At 35.0% G+C, this 20975-nt stretch overlaps 1 protein-coding gene across 3 annotated transcripts in view; it reads left to right on the top strand.

Annotated features, from left to right (window-relative positions):
* GPSM2 (G protein signaling modulator 2) overlaps positions 1–20975 on the top strand; it is a 65796-nt gene that overhangs the window by 18874 nt on the left and 25947 nt on the right. For all 3 annotated transcript variants that reach the window (XM_082384007.1, XM_082384008.1, XM_082384009.1), the window contains 8 exons: positions 4919–5140; positions 5522–5657; positions 6014–6156; positions 6688–6811; positions 6925–7040; positions 9525–9680; positions 10803–10911; positions 12509–12638. In XM_082384007.1, the coding sequence (XP_082240133.1) occupies positions 4919–5140; positions 5522–5657; positions 6014–6156; positions 6688–6811; positions 6925–7040; positions 9525–9680; positions 10803–10911; positions 12509–12638 (1136 nt within the window). The remainder of the gene's footprint in view (positions 1–4918; positions 5141–5521; positions 5658–6013; positions 6157–6687; positions 6812–6924; positions 7041–9524; positions 9681–10802; positions 10912–12508; positions 12639–20975) is intronic.

Here is a 20975-nt window from a genome sequence, read left to right as displayed (position 1 = left end):
TCTGTAATAATACCCATCTCAGAGCATCATTTTGATAATTAAATTTGATATAATATATAGTAGAATCACTTTAAAACTAAGTTACCAATCAAAATTTAAATTTAAATCAAGATGGTTTTGCACTTTCCCTTTAAAAAGTAAACTGGAATAATTAGATATATGTGGTAAATTGGATGGATGAAAATTGTTTATGGGGGCTAGGACTGGTAATGGAAAAGATCCACGCCCAAGTAGAACACAGAGAAGGTGGAGCTAAGGGCTGTAATGAGAGAGTGGACTGCCACAGAAGACAGCACAATGGAGAAGGTGCAGGGCACTCTTGCTTTGATCTTAAGTCCTGAATCCCATCATTTATTCTTAATTAGTATGTAAGCCCTTAGAAGGGAGAGTCAGATTTGGACAAAATTGGTTATTAAATTTTTTTAAATGTTGTAGCGTCAAGATTTTAATCCTCTTTTGCTTTAATTGATATACTATAAACACAAGAAACCAAAAATAAGGCGGTAAAAAAAAAACTAGTTGTAGAAGAAAAGTAAAAAATAATAAAATACAAAAATTAAAATAAATTGAAATGATATGTTTGTGCAGAAGATGAGGAATTAAAGCTATAATGTTCAATCTGTTAACAAAAATGAAAACATTTCAGTCAAGGATAGTAATACTGTCTTTATAGTTATTAGAAATGTACTTTTTTGATTATGTAATTAAATAGGCCATTAGGAAGACTAAAAGAAACTTTGTACGTGGGATGTATTTTAATGGAGAGCTATTTTCCTGGCTTGTCTTCTACTCTGGGTATGTTCTTTGTTTTCAACCCAACTGGTAAACAAATGAAGTAATTCTATTCTATCATAGAGACAGAGAGGATATGAAATTACATTCTCTGTTACTATTTCACGATCTTCTAAAAAATTTATAAACCAACCTGCGTTGGCTGTTTTGCAATTAGGTATATTTGAGGTGTTGGAGATTTTGCCAGAATATTGACTTATTTTCTAATAAGATATACCAGAGCCATAATATATGTCAAAATAAACTCTAATAAGCTAGAGAGTTTTGAGCTTTATTTTGGGCATTCGTTACTGAAATGACTTTTCTAAGGTAGGTTCTCCTGTAGCGCAGTCTCACCTCATGCACTTTAAGGACAGCTGTGTAGCCAGCAGGGTTCCAGGTGGCTATCACTGTTTCCAATGAGAATTATGTAAAATACCTTTTTAAAAATTTGTAGCTCTCATGATACCATTCAGCCTTATAGCTAACTTTTGTTAGATTCAGCAGCATTTGGATTGATGGTTCCATTGTAATGTATAAGTTTAAGTCCAGAAGGTCAAGTATTTGTGGTGAAGATATTTATTTGAAGAAAATGCTTCTCTGTTTTATATGGATATACTGTTATTAACTTCCAGTTTTTACATGTGAATAGTGCTGACAAAAAATTAATCAAGAGTCAATCTTAGAAAGAAAGGGAAAATTTTATTTGTGCCAGCCTGACTGAGGATTATAACCTGGGAGAAAGTCTTTCAGAAAGCTTTAAGGACTGTTCTGTCTTTGAGAGGTCAGTGCACAGTCATAAAAGTCTTTGAGACAAAGGGTTTTACATCAGAGTAACATGTTGACAGTTTACATGGTCCAGCAAGGTGAGTAGTGGATTATTGTGACCCTTACAGGATTGAGAAAGGAATGTTGTGTCTTTACTGAGTTACCTGCTGGCTCCAGGAGGAATTGCTTTTTTTTTTTTTTTTTTTTTTTTTTTTGGCAAGTAGGCATTCCTGTGTCTTCTAAGGGGATCTAGTTAATGTATAATGCACGTGCACAATGCACACTAAAGGGGAGAGGGTAGTGGCTCAAATGGCAAAGAAAATTTTATGTTAATTTTTTTTGTCCTGCCTTAAAAATAATTTTGTTTCATCAATAGCCTTATCTCTAATTTCCTGGCCAGCAACCTAATTGTCCTGAACTGATGGTTCTGGTGTGACTATTTCTCTATCTCTCCCTCGGTGAAATCATGTGCCATCATTAGTATTCCATTGTATGGTGGCATGTAATTTTTTTTAAACAATACTCTAGTGATGGGCATTTAAATTGTTGGTAGTATTTTGCTGCTGTGACCATCCTTTTACATATATCCTTTTGAATTTGTGTACATGTAGCTTTAAGATAAATTCCTAGCAGTGAAATTGCTCAATATATAATATTTTTCCATCATTGGTATCATGCTTAAATTAAAATTTGTTAATAGGAAGAAAACAATGTATTTTATATGTAAAAATATCTTTTCCAATTTTTTTCCCTATGATAATTCTTAGAAGTTCAGTGGTTTTAGTAGACAAATAAAGACAAGTAGTTCAGGTACTTCATCTAGCAAAAATAAAACCACATTTTTACATATTAATCTTTTGCTGACTCATTTCTCTTCACACATGCAATACACCAGTAACCTCATAAAACCTTAAACAAAAAAAATCTTTTTTTTTAACTCTTTCATCTTCAAAAATACAGTTCCAAAGGGCAGTTGTCGCTTGTGAAAGACAAAAATAGGCTTTTTTAATTTGAAATGACCTATAAAGAAAAATAAATGCAACAATTTAAGGTTTCCAGTAAACTGATTTATATTTCCACGTGCTTTAGCTCTCTCCCCACCCCTGCCCCCTAGTCTAATGTTGAAGCAAAATGTTAAAAAGAGGTTAACTTGCATTATTTTACCTTGACCCATAAAGTGAGGGTAAAGTCACTAGTCTAACTATGAACAAACAGTAGCCTTTGGCTAAATTACCTGAATTATTAAAAAAAGATACCTGGATGTAAAACTTAAAAATTACCTGTCAGAGATGACTACTTTCATCTGCTTATTCTGATAGAGAAGTCTGCTTTGAACCTTTGTTAATTGGCTCTATTAATTTTAGTCCAGACTTCTCATTTAGCTTCACCTGGTTCATTTTCCACTTTTACAATTCCATTTTAATTTACGACTCTAAGGAAACTTAAAGTTTTATAGACTAAAAGACAGCACCTGAAGAAACATATTAATTGACCTGCTACTAAAAATACAAAGTGTAATCATGTTTGAATGAGTTCAGGGTGAGTGGTGGTTTAATTCATATTTCCTGTTAAAGCAGTGATATTCAACCCTGCCTTGTACATTGGAATTACTTGGGGGCTTTTAAACAATACTGGGGACAGACCTCACACCCAAGGGAGCGGGACCCAGCGTTGAGTTTTAAAAAATGCTCCATGTGAGCTCTGCTGTTGTGCAGCCAGGATCAAGAACCACCGCTCTGGTAGAGTTGCTCAAAGCTAATTGTAGTAAGGAATAATTTAGTGCTGCTCCAAAAATTAAAATGCTTGATGAGCTAAATCAGAGTCTTCCAAAGGATGGTGTTATACCACTGGTGGAACATAAGGTAATTTTACTCGCTTTTTTATTTTAATACTTCCATATTTGTTTTGCGATGCATTAGAAAATGAACGTAAGTATCACATCAAACTCACAGTTTCGTAGATACTGCTTTGGGTGAAACTAGATTTTTTTTTTTAACGGCATGTGCCAATTTAAAGGAATTTGCCAAATTTTAGAAACACATTTAAGTGAATGATTATGTAGTACATAGACATGGCAGAAATCATGAAAATGGTGAAGAAACACAATGGCAACTTTGGTGAAGGGCACCTACTAAAGGTTAGGATTAGAATCGGAAGTAATGGCGCTTTTTCTCCTAGAGATATTTATAGTAACTTAATTTTTCTGGCTTTTAAAATTCAGTGACAGACTTTGAGAATTAGAATTTCTGCAAATCTTTAAATCATTGCTTCCTAACGTAAAGTTTCTTAACACTTAGTTCTTTCATAGAACTGTACCTTGTGCATCAAGATATTTTGCTCTATTTTTCTAAGGTATAGGTGATCCTGTGGTGATAAGACGGGGAAGAGGGGGGGGTGTGTGCTCGTGCACGTGCATGGACACGAGTATGAGATAGGGATGTGTGGTAGGAGGAGTTGATGGACAGGTTGAGTAGATCACCTGCATACCTGGATAGAGAAGAGTATTAGTTATAGGACTTCACCTCCCACAGGCACCCCTGTTCTCCCCAAACTCTCAGAAAGTCTGTAAGTCTGCCACAGGTCAGAACAGTTTAGGAAAAACTACTAGGTTCTCTCATTGGTAAAGTAGGTTGCTCTGGGTGAGCCAAGTAAAATGAGCTCTGTCGATGAAAAAATTAATCAGTGGATCTAAGAAAGAAATGGAAAATTTTATTCAAGCCAAATTGAAGATTATAACCCGGGAACACCTCTCAGAAAACTCCGAGAATTGTTCTACCTGTTTGAGTTATGTAAGTTTTTGAGACAGAGGGCTGTACGTTAGATGACGTATTATTGACATTTTACACAATCCAGATTTACACATACAAAGCAAGTAGTGGGTCAACAAAGCAAGTAGTGGGTCATGGGGTCATCGTGGCCCCTTAAAGATTAAGAAGGAAGGTTATCTCCTAAGGAGTTGTGACGCTTGATGAGATTAAGAAGGAACGTTGTCTCCTAAAGATGTCTGGTTAATGCAGATGGGCAATACACAATAAAGGGGAGGAAGGAGGCCAAATGGTCAAAGAAAAATTTTATGTTTAAATTTTTCTCATCTTGCCATAAAACACGAATTTTATTTCATCAGCTCCATATAGAGGTCTTTAGCTATCATATAAAAAAGACCTCTGTAGCTGAGAGACATTTGAATAGGCAAATAAGCTTTTGCTATAAATAATAGTTTACTCTTTTATCAATAATGTATATATACTTCAATTATAGAGGCTGCTGTTGTAAGCAAGAGTAGCCACAGTCCACATTTAAATTATCTTACTGGAAGTTAAAACACTGTGGTGCATTTGTAATGTAATCTTGTAAATGTCTGTCCTATATAATTTTATAGAATGGAAGCTTCTTGCCTAGAACTGGCGTTGGAAGGGGAGCGTCTGTGTAAATCAGGAGACTGCCGTGCTGGTGTGTCCTTCTTTGAAGCTGCAGTTCAAGTTGGAACTGAAGACCTAAAAACACTTAGCGCTATTTACAGCCAGCTGGGCAATGCTTATTTCTATTTGCATGATTATGCCAAAGCATTAGAATACCATCATCATGATTTAACTCTTGCAAGGTAATTAATTTAAGCTGAATTCTCCCTAAATTAACTGTCACTTTAAAACACATTTTCATTCAATTAAAAAACTAACAATACAGTACATTTAGTGAGTTCTAATTTATTCGCATTGAATTTTAAAACTAATCTTTAGGCTGAACACAATTTAATTAAGTAAATGAATAGTAGTGAAATGATGCTAGAGTTTAATTAAATGAATGAAAATTAATTAAATTTAAACACAGAAATGTAAGTTTAAGATTTTTATTTAAAGTAGGTTTCAAGGCTAATGGGTCTTTCTTACCTTAAGCATGTCAACTGTTCTCTAGGGAAAACTGTATTCTGGCTGCTTTATATTTTAACACACCATTTGTTTTTTTTCTTTTTTTTTCACCCCAGGACTATTGGAGACCAATTGGGGGAAGCTAAAGCTAGTGGTAATCTGGGAAACACCTTAAAGGTTCTTGGGAATTTTGATGAAGCTATAGTTTGTTGTCAGCGACACCTAGATATTTCCAGAGAGCTTAACGACAAGGTAATAAGGAAACATTAGATGGTAGGCCAAATGTTTTCATTGAAATTGCTTTGTGTTTTAATCCTACTTAATTATACTTTAGTTTATCTAAAAGTTAATACCAAACGAAAAGAATTTGTAGAAAAGTGGAAGAAAAAGAGAAACATAATGAAAAATTTTTAATAGATGAGAAAAAAGAAATAATGAGAGGTCCTTCTTTCATAAGTAGTCATGTGTTTGGTTCTGTATGGATGGCTAATGTAAACATTTCTTTCTCTTGACCGTAATATCAAAGATATTATGAATAAATATATGTGATAGCATTATAATACCTGGCCTCTGATTTCCAATTGTAAACTGCTGTTATCTTCATCTAGGTGGGAGAAGCAAGAGCACTTTACAACCTTGGAAATGTGTATCACGCCAAAGGGAAAAGTTTTGGCTGCCCTGGTCCTCAGGACGTAGGAGAATTTCCAGAAGAAGTAAGAAACGCTCTGCAGGCAGCCGTGGATTATTATGAGTGAGTAGCATCAGCAGTCATGGGGCCCACCCAAGCCAGTAGTAAGTTTTTAAGTTTGGCAGAGGTTTTAAAATCATAGACTGGTAAGTAAAATAAACCATCAAATCATTGCTAAAATGTTATAGTGTTGTATTAGAAGTAATCCCCTCCCTCCCCAGGAAAACTTTCATTTAAACTGCAGACCAGTGCCACTTAGTGGCACAAACAAGAAGCATCAATAGTTAGTCTAAGTTATTAGGAGTAAACTTAGTCTTTTATCAATAGAATTTCATAGAACTTTTTAGCTATAGGGGTTCTAAGATTAACTCTGTCCTGGACTCTGGGCAGAAACCTATGTGAATGGTTGAGTAAAATGTTCCCAGTTATTTCCTATAATCACCCTCCAGCATAGCTATGTCTTTTAAATGTGGCACATTATGGTTGTAAGCTTATTTAAATATTTTTTTCCTGATAAAGAGTTTAGATTTGTAAATAAAGTCAATAAATGTTTTTCTCAAACTCATTTTTTCACAACTTTTTATTATCACTTAGGGAAAACCTATCACTAGTGACTGCTCTGGGGGACCGAGCAGCCCAAGGACGTGCCTTTGGCAATCTTGGAAACACGCATTACCTCCTTGGCAACTTTAGGGATGCAGTTATAGCTCATGAGCAGGTATGATGCCAGGCTTTGGAGCCAGGTCGTTTTCTCCATCAGTGTTTTGAACAGTGATTAGATTATTCTTTAGTTTTATTATAGTTACATCTAATTAAAATTTTCTGTTTCAGCGTCTCCTTATTGCAAAAGAATTTGGAGATAAAGCAGCTGAAAGAAGAGCATATAGCAACCTTGGAAATGCGTATATATTTCTTGGTGAATTTGAAACTGCCTCTGAATACTATAGGTTAGTCTAATATTTCTGTAGATCAATGTAAAATGGGTAGTTATGCAATCCAAAGAATCATAGGCTTTGGGTTTAAAACTTTTTTGCTGCATACAAGCAGCAGAACCTTGGGCTTTCTAAGTCTCAGTCTTCTCATCTGTAATGGAAGATATCAATACTTGGCTTTTGGAATTGTTATGAGGATTGAATGAAAGAATATATTAAGCATTTATTTAGCACAGTACCTGGCACACGGTGCTCAATACATATTATTGTACCTAATATTTAATAGCAGCAGTATGGCCCCTTTATATTTTTTTTAGCTTTTATCTTTAAAACATTATTTTTAATGAGATTCTAAACATTTAAAATCCTTTAAACCTGTTCAGCATGTATGGTGTGTATAGTTATATGCTCCCACACCACCACCACCAGTTACGGGTTTGCAGAGAGGCCACAAGAAAGCTTGGTAACAAATAGATGCCCTAGTTTCCTCCAGTGAGCACTGAATTTCCTGCCGTCATCCTACCATCTTATCGAGCAGTTATCCTCCCACCCTCTCTGCCCAGCTTTGATCCTCACTGTAAGCTGAGGCCCCGTTCACTTACTCGAGGAGTTAGTACTCCCAGCTTCTTCTGTGGCAGGGTCTCTTTAATCTATCTGTAGACTTGAAGCATACATGATAGCAAAGTTTAAACTGCTTCATATTGCCTGCCCTGTGCTTTCTAGATTGTTCAGAGTTTTCTCTAATTAGTGGGAACTGAAGGCCCATACAGACCTTAGGCAGAAGCCAGTTTGACGGAACCAAAGACACAGTCTTGATTGATTTATATTTTATTGTTGAAAAATCCGTGAGAGAGTTCTGGAAAGTTTATCATCTAAAAAAAAAGGTAAAATTGCTTTAGGTCCATCTAAAAAACTAGAATGTCATCCCATCCTCCTTTAAACTTCAACTAATGGTTAATATTTGTTGGTTGACTAGCTATGACTAGTTAGATGTGAAATATCCTTCCAAATAAAGTACATCACTATACAAGGAGCATATGTTTTGATTTTAAATACAAAAGTTTCTTATATTTTAAATCCAAAACATATAGAAAAGTCTTAATAAATGATGTACTTGTATTAAATACTGAAAAGTTCTGTAATAAAGTGGATGGTGGCTGTCTGACTAAAGAAGCATGAGTATAAAGTAATGAAATTTACCCCTGCCCCACACACCCACAAACAGGTAGCACTCAGAACTTTACACATATTCCAAAAATATTGATTAAAAATATTTTGGAACTCTTCTTTGGAATTGTTTTCAGGGCCACACAAGAAAACTCTCTTAACATTATAGACCCATAATAGAAAGAACAGAAAGCAGTAGTTTGGTAAACCTACTTTAGTAATTGAGTTTGGTTTCAGAAAGACTTCCAACCATTTACAAATTAGCTGTACTCTCAAAGAATAACAGCGTGCCAGAAAGGGTTGTGCCACAGGGCCAGAAGCAATTCCAAAAGTCTTCCAAAAGTGTTTGAGAGGGCGGGCAATGTTAGAACAAGCGTGTAGCCTCCCAAGGTAACAGCTTTAAAGGTATCATCATTAAACATATAATTTCAGGTTTGTTTGCTTAAAAAAAACTATCACATTATCATATAGTTATAAATGATATGAAGTATTTATACTGTTTGGCAGAAATCATAGGAAAGAGTCATTTAAATTACTGGATCCAAAAAGCATCTGTAGATTTAAGCACTGATGATAATAATAACAAAACATATTAACATTTATTAGCATCTATTGTGAGCAAGATGCTATTCTAAGCACGTTATATATACTAATTCATTTAATCCTCACAAACCCCTGTGAGGTGTTTTCCCCATTTTATGTAAAAGGAAATTAGTGCATAGAGAGGGTGAGTGACCTGCCCCAGTCACAGAGCTACTAACTGACAAAGTTGGGATTTGAACCCAGTCAGCCTAGCTCTAGGGTCCATGCTCTTAATTGCTACACTAGCTTCACGTTGATTCTACAAGGTAGAATTTGGTTAATATTTAAATGTAGCATTTAATATTTTTCATGAATCAGTGACTAATGGCCTATACATAACAATTTTAACTAAGTATTTTCAATTTTGACAAAATGTAAAGGCAACAGCATGATTGAAAAGAGAGGGTATGTGGACAAACTTACTTTACGTTATTGCACTGCAACAGCGAAAGTTTTTTTTTAATGTTAAAAATACTGTGTTAATCTTTAGAGGCACTTGATCTCATGCATCTGTTCTCCTTTTCTCTGGGGAATTAATAGGACTCCTACATTTATTCTAAAAATCTGGATTTGCTTTTTGTGTTTCAAGGACATCTTTTCATTTTATCTAGAAGTAATGGAGAAAATATGGGATATTAGGATCTAAAACAGATTTACTTTAAAGGCAGGAGGAAAAGAGTTTTATTTTATGGTTATTATAGCCAATATAGTTATAATAGCCATTATGTAAGAATTAATTTCTTTTTTCAGAAAGACACTACTGTTGGCTCGACAGCTTAAAGACAGAGCTGTAGAAGCACAGTCTTGCTACAGTCTTGGAAACACATATACTTTACTTCAGGACTATGAAAAGGCCATTGATTATCATCTAAAGCACTTAGCAATTGCTCAAGAGCTAAATGATAGGTAAGTTATATACCTTTTTACTATAGTTATGATAAAATATAGATACATTTTTGAATCCCTAGAATATTTCCTTTAAATTTCTTTTTTTGTTTCCTTTGTTTTCTTTTTAATTCCTTTTTAAGGAATTTCCTCTGTTTCAGTCACATCCTCTGTATGTTACTGTTTGAAGGGCTAGAGTAGGTTAGAATGGTTCCATATAACCTTGAACCAAGATCAGTAAATAGGTCACAAACTCAATTGCCTGCAAAGGTCCTCCTGACTAGATCAGAGTGGAAATTGTAGTGAAATTAATAGGCCCAACAGCATTAAGGGGACAGCTGCTATTCAATTCCAGCTAAGTGTTGCCTGGCAGGAATGAGGATCCAGAGCCGCCTCTTTTTTCAAGAGAAGCTGGAAGTCCTGAGTTTCATATAAAATCTTCTGATTTTTAAATGTTGATGGTTAATTATTCTTTTTTTTTTAAACTGTATGAAAAAACAGAATATCTGTGAAGGACTATAGTCTGTGATGTTTGCTTTAGTAGGATAGATTTTTATCTCAGTATGAAGAACTCTGTACAGTTATTCAAAATGAAGTATGCTACCTCAAGAGGTGAGTTCTCTCTTCCTCATGGTGTTCAAATACAGACTGAATGATTACAGACTGAATCCTGGTAAGGATGCCATGGAAAGAAAATGGGGTAGTTGAACTGCAAGACCTATCCCTGAGACTTTATTTATAATATACTGCATGTTTAAAAAGGATGTTTTCCATTTTAAAACTTGACTCTGAGTTCATTATTATCTGGTTATTCTAATACAGTCGTCCCTTGATATCTGCAGGGGTTTGGTTCTAGGATCCCTGTGGATACCAAAAGCCATGGAAGCTCAAGTCTCTTATGTAAAATGGTGTAGTACAGTCGGCTGTATCCGGGGGGTTTCTCAGATCACGGTTGAATCCACGGATGTGGAACCTGAAGCAGGCCAACTGTATGTCTCTAGTATTATGATAGTTTGTTCTTTATAAGAAAGACCAAATAAATCCAAAGCATTGTTTATGCCTTTAATTACTACTAGATAGATTTTATTCTTCACACAGACCTCCTTTCAGATAACTGCATGTTAGCTTTGAATTATTTTATAGAATTGGTGAAGGAAGAGCATGTTGGAGCTTAGGAAATGCGTACACGGCTCTAGGAAATCATGATCAAGCAATGCATTTTGCTGAAAAGCACTTGGAAATTTCAAGAGAGGTATGAAACTAAAAAATTGTTATCTGTGCTATTGTGATTCACAGATCTGCAGCCCTGTTATTTCTCTAGAATGCTCCTATATGGCTTAGTAATAAATTTAATTATAAATTGTTCTCTTGGCATACGAACTGCACAGAGCATTTTGAGATACAGATCAGCGGTATGTTTGCACTGGCCTTGATGTAGGAAGACAGGAAGGAAAGGCTGAGCATGGAGGAATGGGAGAATTACTAACATGTGCCTCCACTGTCCCCCCATCTCTGCGTGGAAAAGTAGCATGGTATGAAAGGAAGAACATGGCTTTTAGAATCAAGGACTGGTTCCTGTTACATTTCTGCCATTTGCTGGCTATTTGAGCTTGGAAACTTTTCTGAGCATCATTTCTCTCATCTGTAAAATGGGAATAATAATAATATCTGCTTTGCAAATTGTTATACAGATTAGAGATAAAGTATATAAAAGTACCTAGTATAATGTCTAGTGCTAGCTTAATAAATACTGTTACTATAGGATGGAAATACAGTATTCTAAGGAAATTGTATTCATGTGATGCCAAGTTAACGTGTCACAGAGTAACCTACTTTATTATTTAAGGTGGTCATAGAGATTAAGAGCAATCTAATATTTAGAGAAGTAAAGAATTGGTAGAATGTAATTATCTGTCCTCTTGTCATATTTTAGTAACTTTCCTTCTCTTTCTTCTTTAAAATACTATTAATGAAAAAACCCATTTCGTTCATAGTATTATAATTTTAAAATAACTATTTTCATCTCTCTTTTTTATTTTTTTTTAACACACACACACTGTATTTTATTTTTACAGGAGATAAATAGACTGACACCAAGCATTGTACATGGATGACCACAACAAAAGCAACAATGATTGCAATTACCAAACATGAAACACTCATACTATGTCATAATATTGACATTCAGTCCAGTAATCCTCCACTGTAACAGCTCCTTTACTTTGCAGTGAAAATTGATTTTTATATTCTTTGCCTCTGAGTCCTTGTGGGATTTTTTTTTTTTTTAATTCAAACAGAAAGTCACAAAAATTATACTCATCCTCATCAGTTCACTCAGTCCCATGTAATTAATTTTTTTTTCACCTTGATCTTCTTTTAGCACTTTTATGAGTTCATCAGTTTTTCATTAGAGTTCTGAAAATGCTTATTCATTCAGTTCAGCAGTACAGTCAGTTACCAGAAACCTGTACTTGTCAGAGTCTTTTCCATGAATTTCTTGAAGGTGAAACCCTTTTATAGGAACATATTTGCAAAAACATCAGAGTACACCCAGAACTGTCTGTAAATGACAAAAGACTTAAAAATGACCACGGTTAAAGATTTGATGAAAGTTCATAATAATGCAGTTGACAAGAAAATTAGTTATTTCTGAGATATACATTTTAAAGTGATAACTAGGATTATGACTTATAACATTATACCAGAACATATAAGATTTTTAGAAATTTCATGTAATGTAATCATCTCTCTATAGTTTCTTCCAGTTTTAGGTTGACAACATTTTCAACTAATCTTCACCATTCTTTACTTTAAATACTACTCTAAAGTATAAATGCTTGTGGTTGTAGGTTGGGGATAGAAGTGGTGAACTAACAGCACAACTCAATCTCTCAGATCTTCAAATGGTTCTTGGTCTGAGCTACAGCACAAACAATTCAATGATGTCTGAAAACATTGAAGTTGATAACAGTTTGCATGGTAAGTGTTAGGTCTTCAAAACCCAATTTCTTTATCCTCAAGATTTACATTTAAATTACGTATCTCGTGTTTACCATATCCAGAGAGATACGTAACATAGGAAGCTCAACTTTTATACTTTTTTGCTTTACCACTGTCCCATTAATTTATCAGTATGGAATACAGTATTTTATAGCTTTTATCATGAACTTAGAAATGGTAAAGGTATAACTATTTTGTTTAAAAAATTTTTAAATACATTTAAATTCTGTATCTCTAGGTTCACTCAAAAATTTATAAATGTGAAGGTGTGAAAATTAAAACATTTTATTGTTTAACCTCTTTGTTTCAAATGTCTTTACGTATTTGATTTTTGTTTAGCTTTTATTCCCCTCGTTTCATTTCTAAGGGGGAATCTCTTAGGATTTTTTTTTTTTTTAATTCAGAAAACCCAGAAATTTTCTTTAGGTGCTGATTTGGTTTTGACATTGCTATAAGAAAAGAATATGCTATAATGTCTCTGTTTCTAAGTGAAAAAAAAAACACCTACTTTTGATTAAAAAAATAAAAAGGAACAAGAGTAGAACCACATTTTTGGATGCCATCTTTATGTAACTCTATGTGAGATCCATTTTAAAGATCCAGCCGAGGCTTAAAACATTCTCAGTCTGAAAAAAAAATTACTGACACAGACAGATATTTTGAACTTGAAAGTCAGTGAAAAATCTAGCTTTTATCTTCCCAATTTCCTCCTTTAATCCATATAAAGAAAAGGAAGAAGAAAAAGAAATTAGTGGTTAGTCATCTAAGACTTTGAAAGAACATTTAATTGAAAAATGATACTGAAGTATGAACAGTATAGTAAACTGGACCATGTACTTTGTAATTGAATAATGGGCTAAAAGGTTTTCCTGTGTTTAATTTTCAAGTTGGTTAAGTTGTAATAGCTCTCATATTTTAACAAATTATCACTTGTCCTCATGGACCGCTCCAGCTATAGACCTATTCCTTTGTTCCCCTTTACAACAAAACTTGAAAATAACATCACTGTTCCTTGTCTTTACTTCCTCACCTCCCATTCTCTCTTCAAACCACTGGACTCTGGCTTTTGCCCCATCATGATACTAAAACCTTTTCAAGGTTACCAGAGAACTCCATTTTACCAAATACATTGATCAGTTTTAGATGTCAGCATATTTGATTTCTCAGCAATATTTCCTATAGCTGATCATCCCCTCCTCATAGTACTTTGTTCGTTTGGCCTCCAGGGTTACCCTCTTTTTCTGGCTTGCCTCCACCTCACTGGCCACTCCGTCTTCATAACTCCCCTCTCTTCCTCATCTTTCCAATCCTTGACATTTGTAGTACCTGGGGTTCGGTTGCTGGACCTCTTCTCCCTTCCCTCTTCCCTCTCTCCTTCTCTATTTTCTGTCCATCCATATCCTTCCTTCCTTTCTGATTTTATCCTTTTTCCGCTTATCCTACACTCTAGATCAGTGCTTCTAATAGAACTATCTGTGAAGATGGAAATGTTCTGTATCTGTGCTGTCCAATATAGTAGCCTCTAGCCGTATGTGACTGTTGAGCATTTGAAATGTGGCTAGTGCAAAAAGAAGTGAATTTTAAAATATTATTTAACTTTAATTAGTTAAAGTTTTAAAAGTCACATGTGGCTAGTGGCTACTATATCAGACAGCACAACTCTAGATGATTTCGTTCAGTCGGTTGGCTTTTATATCATCTATATGCTGATGATTTTCAGATTGATATTTCCAGTCATAATTTCTCTCTTGAGTTGGAGTTTCATATATTTAACATTTCCACTTGAATATCTAATTGGCATCTAAAACTTAACACATCCAGAATGGATCAATTGTTTTTTTCTCCCCAAACATGTTCTTCCTTCATTCTGCCCTGTCTCAGGAAATGGTACCATGATTCACACCAGTGTTCAGGCCAAAAACCTAAGGGCCATCCTTGTTCCCTATCTCCCACCCACTCCTACATCCAACCTATCAGAAACCCTACCTTCAAAATATATCCCTAATCTCTCTTACAATGTACACTGCAACAATCTTAGTACAGGCTGCCAACATCTCCCAGTAGAGCATTAGCCTTGCAACTGTTTCTTTTGTTTTCTGCTGTTGATCCCTCACACTGACTTCCACAGGGCAGCCAGAGTGCTTTTATAAAATGTGAATCAAGTCATGTCATTTCTCTGCTCAGAACCCTCCAGTGACTTCCCATCGTACCTAGAACCAAATATTCAGTCCTCATTGTGGCTAAAAGTTCCTGTAATCTGGGCCCAGACTGCTTTATCATTTCCTCCCACACCCCCTGCTCACTTTGGCTCCATGAAGACAGGTATTTTTTGGTCTCTTAGGTTCATTGCTGTATCCCTAGTGCCTGGAAAAGCCTGCTGGCTAAAGGAACTGCAAGAAAACTTGTATAGGGACTTCTCTGGCAGTCCAGTGGTTAAGACTCTGTGCTTCCACTGCAGGGGGCACGGGTTCAATCCCTAGTCGGGGAATGAAAATCCCACATGCCATATGGTGCAGCCAAAAGAAACAAGAAAACTTGTATATTTCTGGTGTTGGCTCAGGGTGGAGAAAAGGAGTCTCCCATAAGAATCTGAATTCATAAGCCTGTCTACACACTGGTTTGGAATTTGATTTATTCTACCTGCACAGTATAAGAAAGCCCAATCCGTTAAAGTGCTTTTGCGTTAGAAATGCTCCTAGGGACTTAGCAGAAGTAAGATCAAATATTTTCTGGAGGTAAGCAAGCCATCCTTTATCCAGGCCTATAAAGGCTCACAACAACAACAACAAAATTACCAAACACCTAAAGAAACAAGCCAAAATGAGTAAGAAAACAAACAAAAGCAAAATCAGGTCACCAAGATCTTCAGAATATAAAATGACTATGATTAAATGTTTACAGGAATAACAGAATTGAAACAAAGGAATAGCAAAAATGATCATGCAGATCTGAAAAAAATAATAATAGCTAACAATTATTGAGTGCTTACTATGTGCCCAGGCAGTGCTTTGCCTGTTTTAACTCATTTAATCCTAACAACTCTAGGAGGCAGGAGAGGTTAAGTAAATTTCCTGGGGTTGCCTTTGTAAGTGGTAGAGATGGGAGTTCAACCTAGTCAGTCTGGCTTCAGAGTCTGTCTTGGCTGATACTTCTAGCTTAATGTGATTTTAACATACCTCTCAGTAATTGATAGGTAAAAATCAGGAGTCAGAGATCAGTAATAATATAGAGGATTTGACCAGCACAATTAATGGGCTTGATATGTTTTTCAAATTGTGTGTTTGACCCATTTAATGAGTTATAAAATCAATCTCAGGTGTTGGAACTAACATTAAATACACACACACACATATACATACATATAATGGGGTTATCATACATAATAAGGGCAAGTACTGTTTTGTGGAGATTTTGTTCTACATTTGTGTAAGTGTATTTAGGGTTGCAATGCAAATGTATTTTTTAAAGTTATAGTTGATCTACATTATTATGTTAGTTTCAGGTGTACAACATAGTGATTCAAAATTTTTATAGATTATATTCCATTTAAAGTTATTATAAAACATTGGCTATATTCCCTGTGTTGTACAGTATATCCTTGCATCTTATTTGTTTTATACATTGTAGTTTGTACCTCTTAATACCCTACTCCTAGCTTGCCCCTCTCCTTTTCTCTCTCGCCACTGATAACCATTAGTTTCTTGCCTGTATCTGTGAGTCTGTTTCTGTTTTCTTACATTTATTCGTTTTATTTTTTTAGATTCCAAACGTATTTCTTAATATGGGTCACAGTTAAAAATATGGGTCACACTGATTTAATGGACATACAGAATGCTGTGTCAAGCAACTAATCAATTCACATTCTTTTAAAACATTCATGAAACAGGTCTAAAAATTTGACCACATGCCAAACCAACAAATTTGAAAGAATCTGTATCACATAGGTTTCATGCCCTGAGCACAGGCAGTTCAGTTAGAAATTAACAAGAAGGTAATGTATAAAACATATTCATTTGAAAATACACACTTCTAAGTAACTTATGGTATGATTTAAGAAGAAATCATAAATAAAATTAGAAAATAACTTAGGACTGAATTATAATTTATGTGATACAACTTACATTAGTTCTTAGAGCAAAATTTATATTGTATCATATTTTAAAAGGAAAAAGACTCAGTGACCTAAGTATCCAGCTTTTAAAAAGTTAAAAACAAACCAAAAAACAAAAAACTCAAAGTAGAAGGCAAGAAATAATAGCAGAAATTAATGAATTTAAAACAAAGATTCAATAGAGAGAATTTTTAAAAACCCAAATTCGGTTCTTTAAAAAGACTAACAAATCTACAGCAAGATTATTTGAGGAAAAAAAAAGAGAGAGAAGAAGGGGTTATAATGTAGATGCAGCAGACATTAAAAAGAGAAGAGATTATCCTGAATAATTTTATTTGAAAACCTAGGAGAAATGGACAATTTCTAGAAAAGCAGCTTACCAAAATTGAATCTAGAAAAATCTAATGGTAGAATGTAATGTGAATGGATGGCATCTCTAATGCCTAAAGCCATAGGGAAATTTGATGAGTCATTTAAAATCTTTCCACTGAGAAAATACCTGGCCAAGGTGATTTTACACGTGTGATCTACCAAACATTTAAGAAAATTGATTCCAACCTTCCATAAAATTTTATAGGTAACTAGAAGAGTGGGAACACTTTATCAGTCTTTCTGAGAATAGTATAACCTTGATATCCAAACTACACAAGAACAGTATGTACAAGAAAGGAAAATTACAGGCAAATCTTTACTCATGAACATAGATGCAAAAATTTTAAGCAAAATATTTGGAAACCAAACCCACAATGTATTTAAAACAAATAAACAGGAATTCAAGTGGACTGAATATCAGGAAATCAATTAATGTAATATACCAGTAAACATAGTAAAGGAGAAAATAGCTCAAATATCCAAATATATCAGTAATTCTATTCAATGTAAACGTTCCGTTTAAAGCACCAAGAGTATCAGATTGGTAAAAGAATAAAATCCAACTAAGCCTGAAAGTAAAAGGATTGAAAAAACATACCATGGAAAAACTGATCAAGAGAAAGCTGGTACAGCTGTATTAATATCAGATAAAATGTACTTTAAGGCAAAAGACTTTGTTAGAAATGAAGACAGTCACTTCACAATGGTTAAGAATTCAATTCACCAGGAAAATGAAAGCCTTAAATTTGTATGTATCTAGCAAGCCTAATAACAAAGCTTCAGTGTTCATAAAGCAAAACTGACTAAACTAAAAGGAGAAATGGGAAAATCCAGAACCATGAGGGGAAATTTAAACACATTTCTCTCAAGAATTGCACCTATCAGAAAACTAAATATTTTAAAGATGTCAGTTCTTCCCAAATTGATATAAATTCAGTGTGCTGCCAAGCAAATAATGAGTTTTTTTGTGGAACTTGACCAGGTCGTTCATGAATGTATATGAAAGAAAAAAGGGCTAAGAACTCAAAGCCAAAACATTCCTGATGAAAAACAAGAGATGAGAAGTGCTTTCTCTACAGATACAAAGATTATAAAGCTACAGTAATGAAGACAGTGTGTTACTGGCATAGAGACAAATAGACCAGTGGAATGGAACATAGAGTCTATATTTATAATCCTTGCATATATGGAAATTAATATCACACAAAAATAAATTCTTGATGGATCAAGGATTTAAATATGAAAGACAGATTTAGAGCAATAATTATGATCAGCCAGCTAACACTTGCTGAATGCTTACTACTTACCAGGCATTATACTGACCGCTTTACAGATGATGGTGCATTTATCATCACACAGTGATCTATGAGGTAGGTATTGTTGTCCTTTACAAATGAGAAAATCACAGAGAGGTAGTTGCCCAAGGTCATATCACAATGAGTGATTAGTCTGTTCAATCAGTATGCTGTACTACCTCTGAAAATAAAGGAGAATATCTTCATGATATCAGAGAGGGGAAGGATTTCTCAAAACACAAAAACAAAGCCATTACAGAAAAGATTGACATTGAAATTAAGAACTTCATTTCATTAAAAGAAACCGTAAAGAGATAAAACACAAACTGAGAGGACATTTGCCACACAGATGATTAAAAAAGGATTTGTATCCTCAATGTATAAGAACTCCTATGAATTAAAAACAAGACAAATAACCTAACTAAAAGATAGGCAAAAGTGATGAACAGAAGAAACACAAATAGCCCATAAATATGTGAAAAGAATCAGGGAAAACCATAGTGAGGTAATATTGGTGGATGAGATGGATAAAAATTAAAAGGCCTGATAACACCAGTATTGAAACAATACAGGTAATAGAAACTTTTATGCAGTGTTGATGGGAGTAGAAAGTGGTGTATTCAAAAGAGTAGTCTGGCAATATTCTGGTAGAGTTGAAGATGTACCAACCCTATGATCTAGCAGTTCCACTCCCAGTTACATGCATCTGACATCCAGACTGGAACAAAGGCTTGCTCATGTACACAAGGAGATATTTCCAAGAATTTCTGTAGTAATATTGCTTATAATGACAAATGATTGGAAGCAACCTAAATAGCTGTCACCAAGAGAAACGGTATATGCTTTCCTAGTCCTAAAATCGCAATGAAGATTAAACTACTCATACCAACTTGGATGAATCTCACAAACGTGAGGTTGCTCAAAGAAAGCAAGTTAGAGAACATACACAGTATGAGACCACTTATGTAATGTTATGTAATAAGCTCCATTGCTTAGAGATACATACATATGTAATGAAAATATAAAAAATTAGGAAGAGGGAAGTTATGGGGGGAATTACAAAAGGGGGAGTTAATTTGTTGGTCATGGTTTCTTTTTTTTTCTTTTTTTTTTCTTTTTGCTTCTCAAAGTTCTTCTGTTTTACAAAGTAAGCACATGATACACAATTTGACTGAAATAATTTTCAGAGTTGGAAAAGTTACAGATTTTTGTGACAAGAAAACCCAGGGCAGGAACTACTTATGGAAAGAAGACAATTTGTTGAGAAACTACGTTCCCTTACCCCACCCCTGTCAAGTAAAAATCTCAAATAAAAGGACTGAAAGGGTAGCAACTGGAGAGGTTTACAGATTCACTTTGTATAAAAAGAATGACTTTAGATTTCATTACTTTCTAGTGCATCCAATTTCTTTAAGAAAAATTTTTTCTCTTTATGTGAAATAGCTAAGAATAAATGAAGTAAAAGGCTTGTTACCGATGATGATTCTTCACAAAAATTTATAGTCATAGTTCAAATTACCTTCTCAGTGACTGTGTTTTCCAGTTAAACTCAGAGCACTACAACCAGCCTCATTATTTTGTGAGCTTATTGTTTTAGAAGATGTATTTATTTCATTCTTTATCTTCAAGAGTTTCTTATCAGGGAAGAAAATTCTTGACATCATAAACAGTAACAACCACATTATGTGAGTATTTGTTTTCTGATGGTATGTATTCAAAAGTAATTTAATATTTTTAATCTATTTCCTGCAAAACTATTGCCAGAATAAAACTGTCTGAATAGAATAAGGTGTGGGGAGCCAGTTCCTCCTATCACCATGCCTCAAAGAAGATCGTTAGAGTACTTCACATTTAAAATGGAGCTTATAGGGTTTCCCTGGTGGCGCAGTGGTTGAGAATCTGCCTGCCAACGCAGGGGACACGGGTTCGAGCCCTGGTCTGGGAAGATCCCACATGCCACGGAGCAACTGGGCCCGTGAGCCACAACTACTGAGCCTGCGCGTCTGGAGCCTGTGCTCCGCAACAAGAGAGGCCGCGACAGTGAGAGGCCTGCGCACCGCGATGAAGAGTGGCCCCCGCTCACCACAACTAGAGAAAGCCCTCGCACAGAAACGAAGACCCAAAACAGCCAAAAATAAATAAATAAATAAATTTTTAAAAATAAATAAAAATAAAATGGAGCTTATAAAGTAGAGCAACAATCTTTTTTTTTTATCTTTATTGGAGTATAATTGCTTTACATTGGTGTGTTAGTTTCTGCTTTATAACAAAGTGAATCAGCTATACATACACATACATCCCCATATCTCCTCCCTCTTGCGTCTCCCTCCCACCCTCCCTATCCCACCCCTCTAGGTGGACATGAAGCACCGAACTGATCTCCCTGTGCTATGCGGCTGCTTCCCACTAGCTAGCTGTTTTACATTTGGTAGTGTATATATGTCCATGCCACTGTCTCACTTCGTCCCAGCTTACCCTTCCCCCTCCCCGTGTCCTCAAGTCCATTCTCTGTCTGCGTCTTTATTCCTGTCCTGCCCC

The sequence above is a fragment of the Balaenoptera borealis genome (genome assembly GCF_965194805.1).
Source record: "Balaenoptera borealis genome assembly, chromosome: 1".
Taxonomy (NCBI): Eukaryota; Metazoa; Chordata; class Mammalia; order Artiodactyla; family Balaenopteridae; genus Balaenoptera; species Balaenoptera borealis.
The sequence above is the reverse complement of the archived record's forward strand: the minus strand, read 5'-3'. Positions and strand labels throughout refer to the sequence as shown.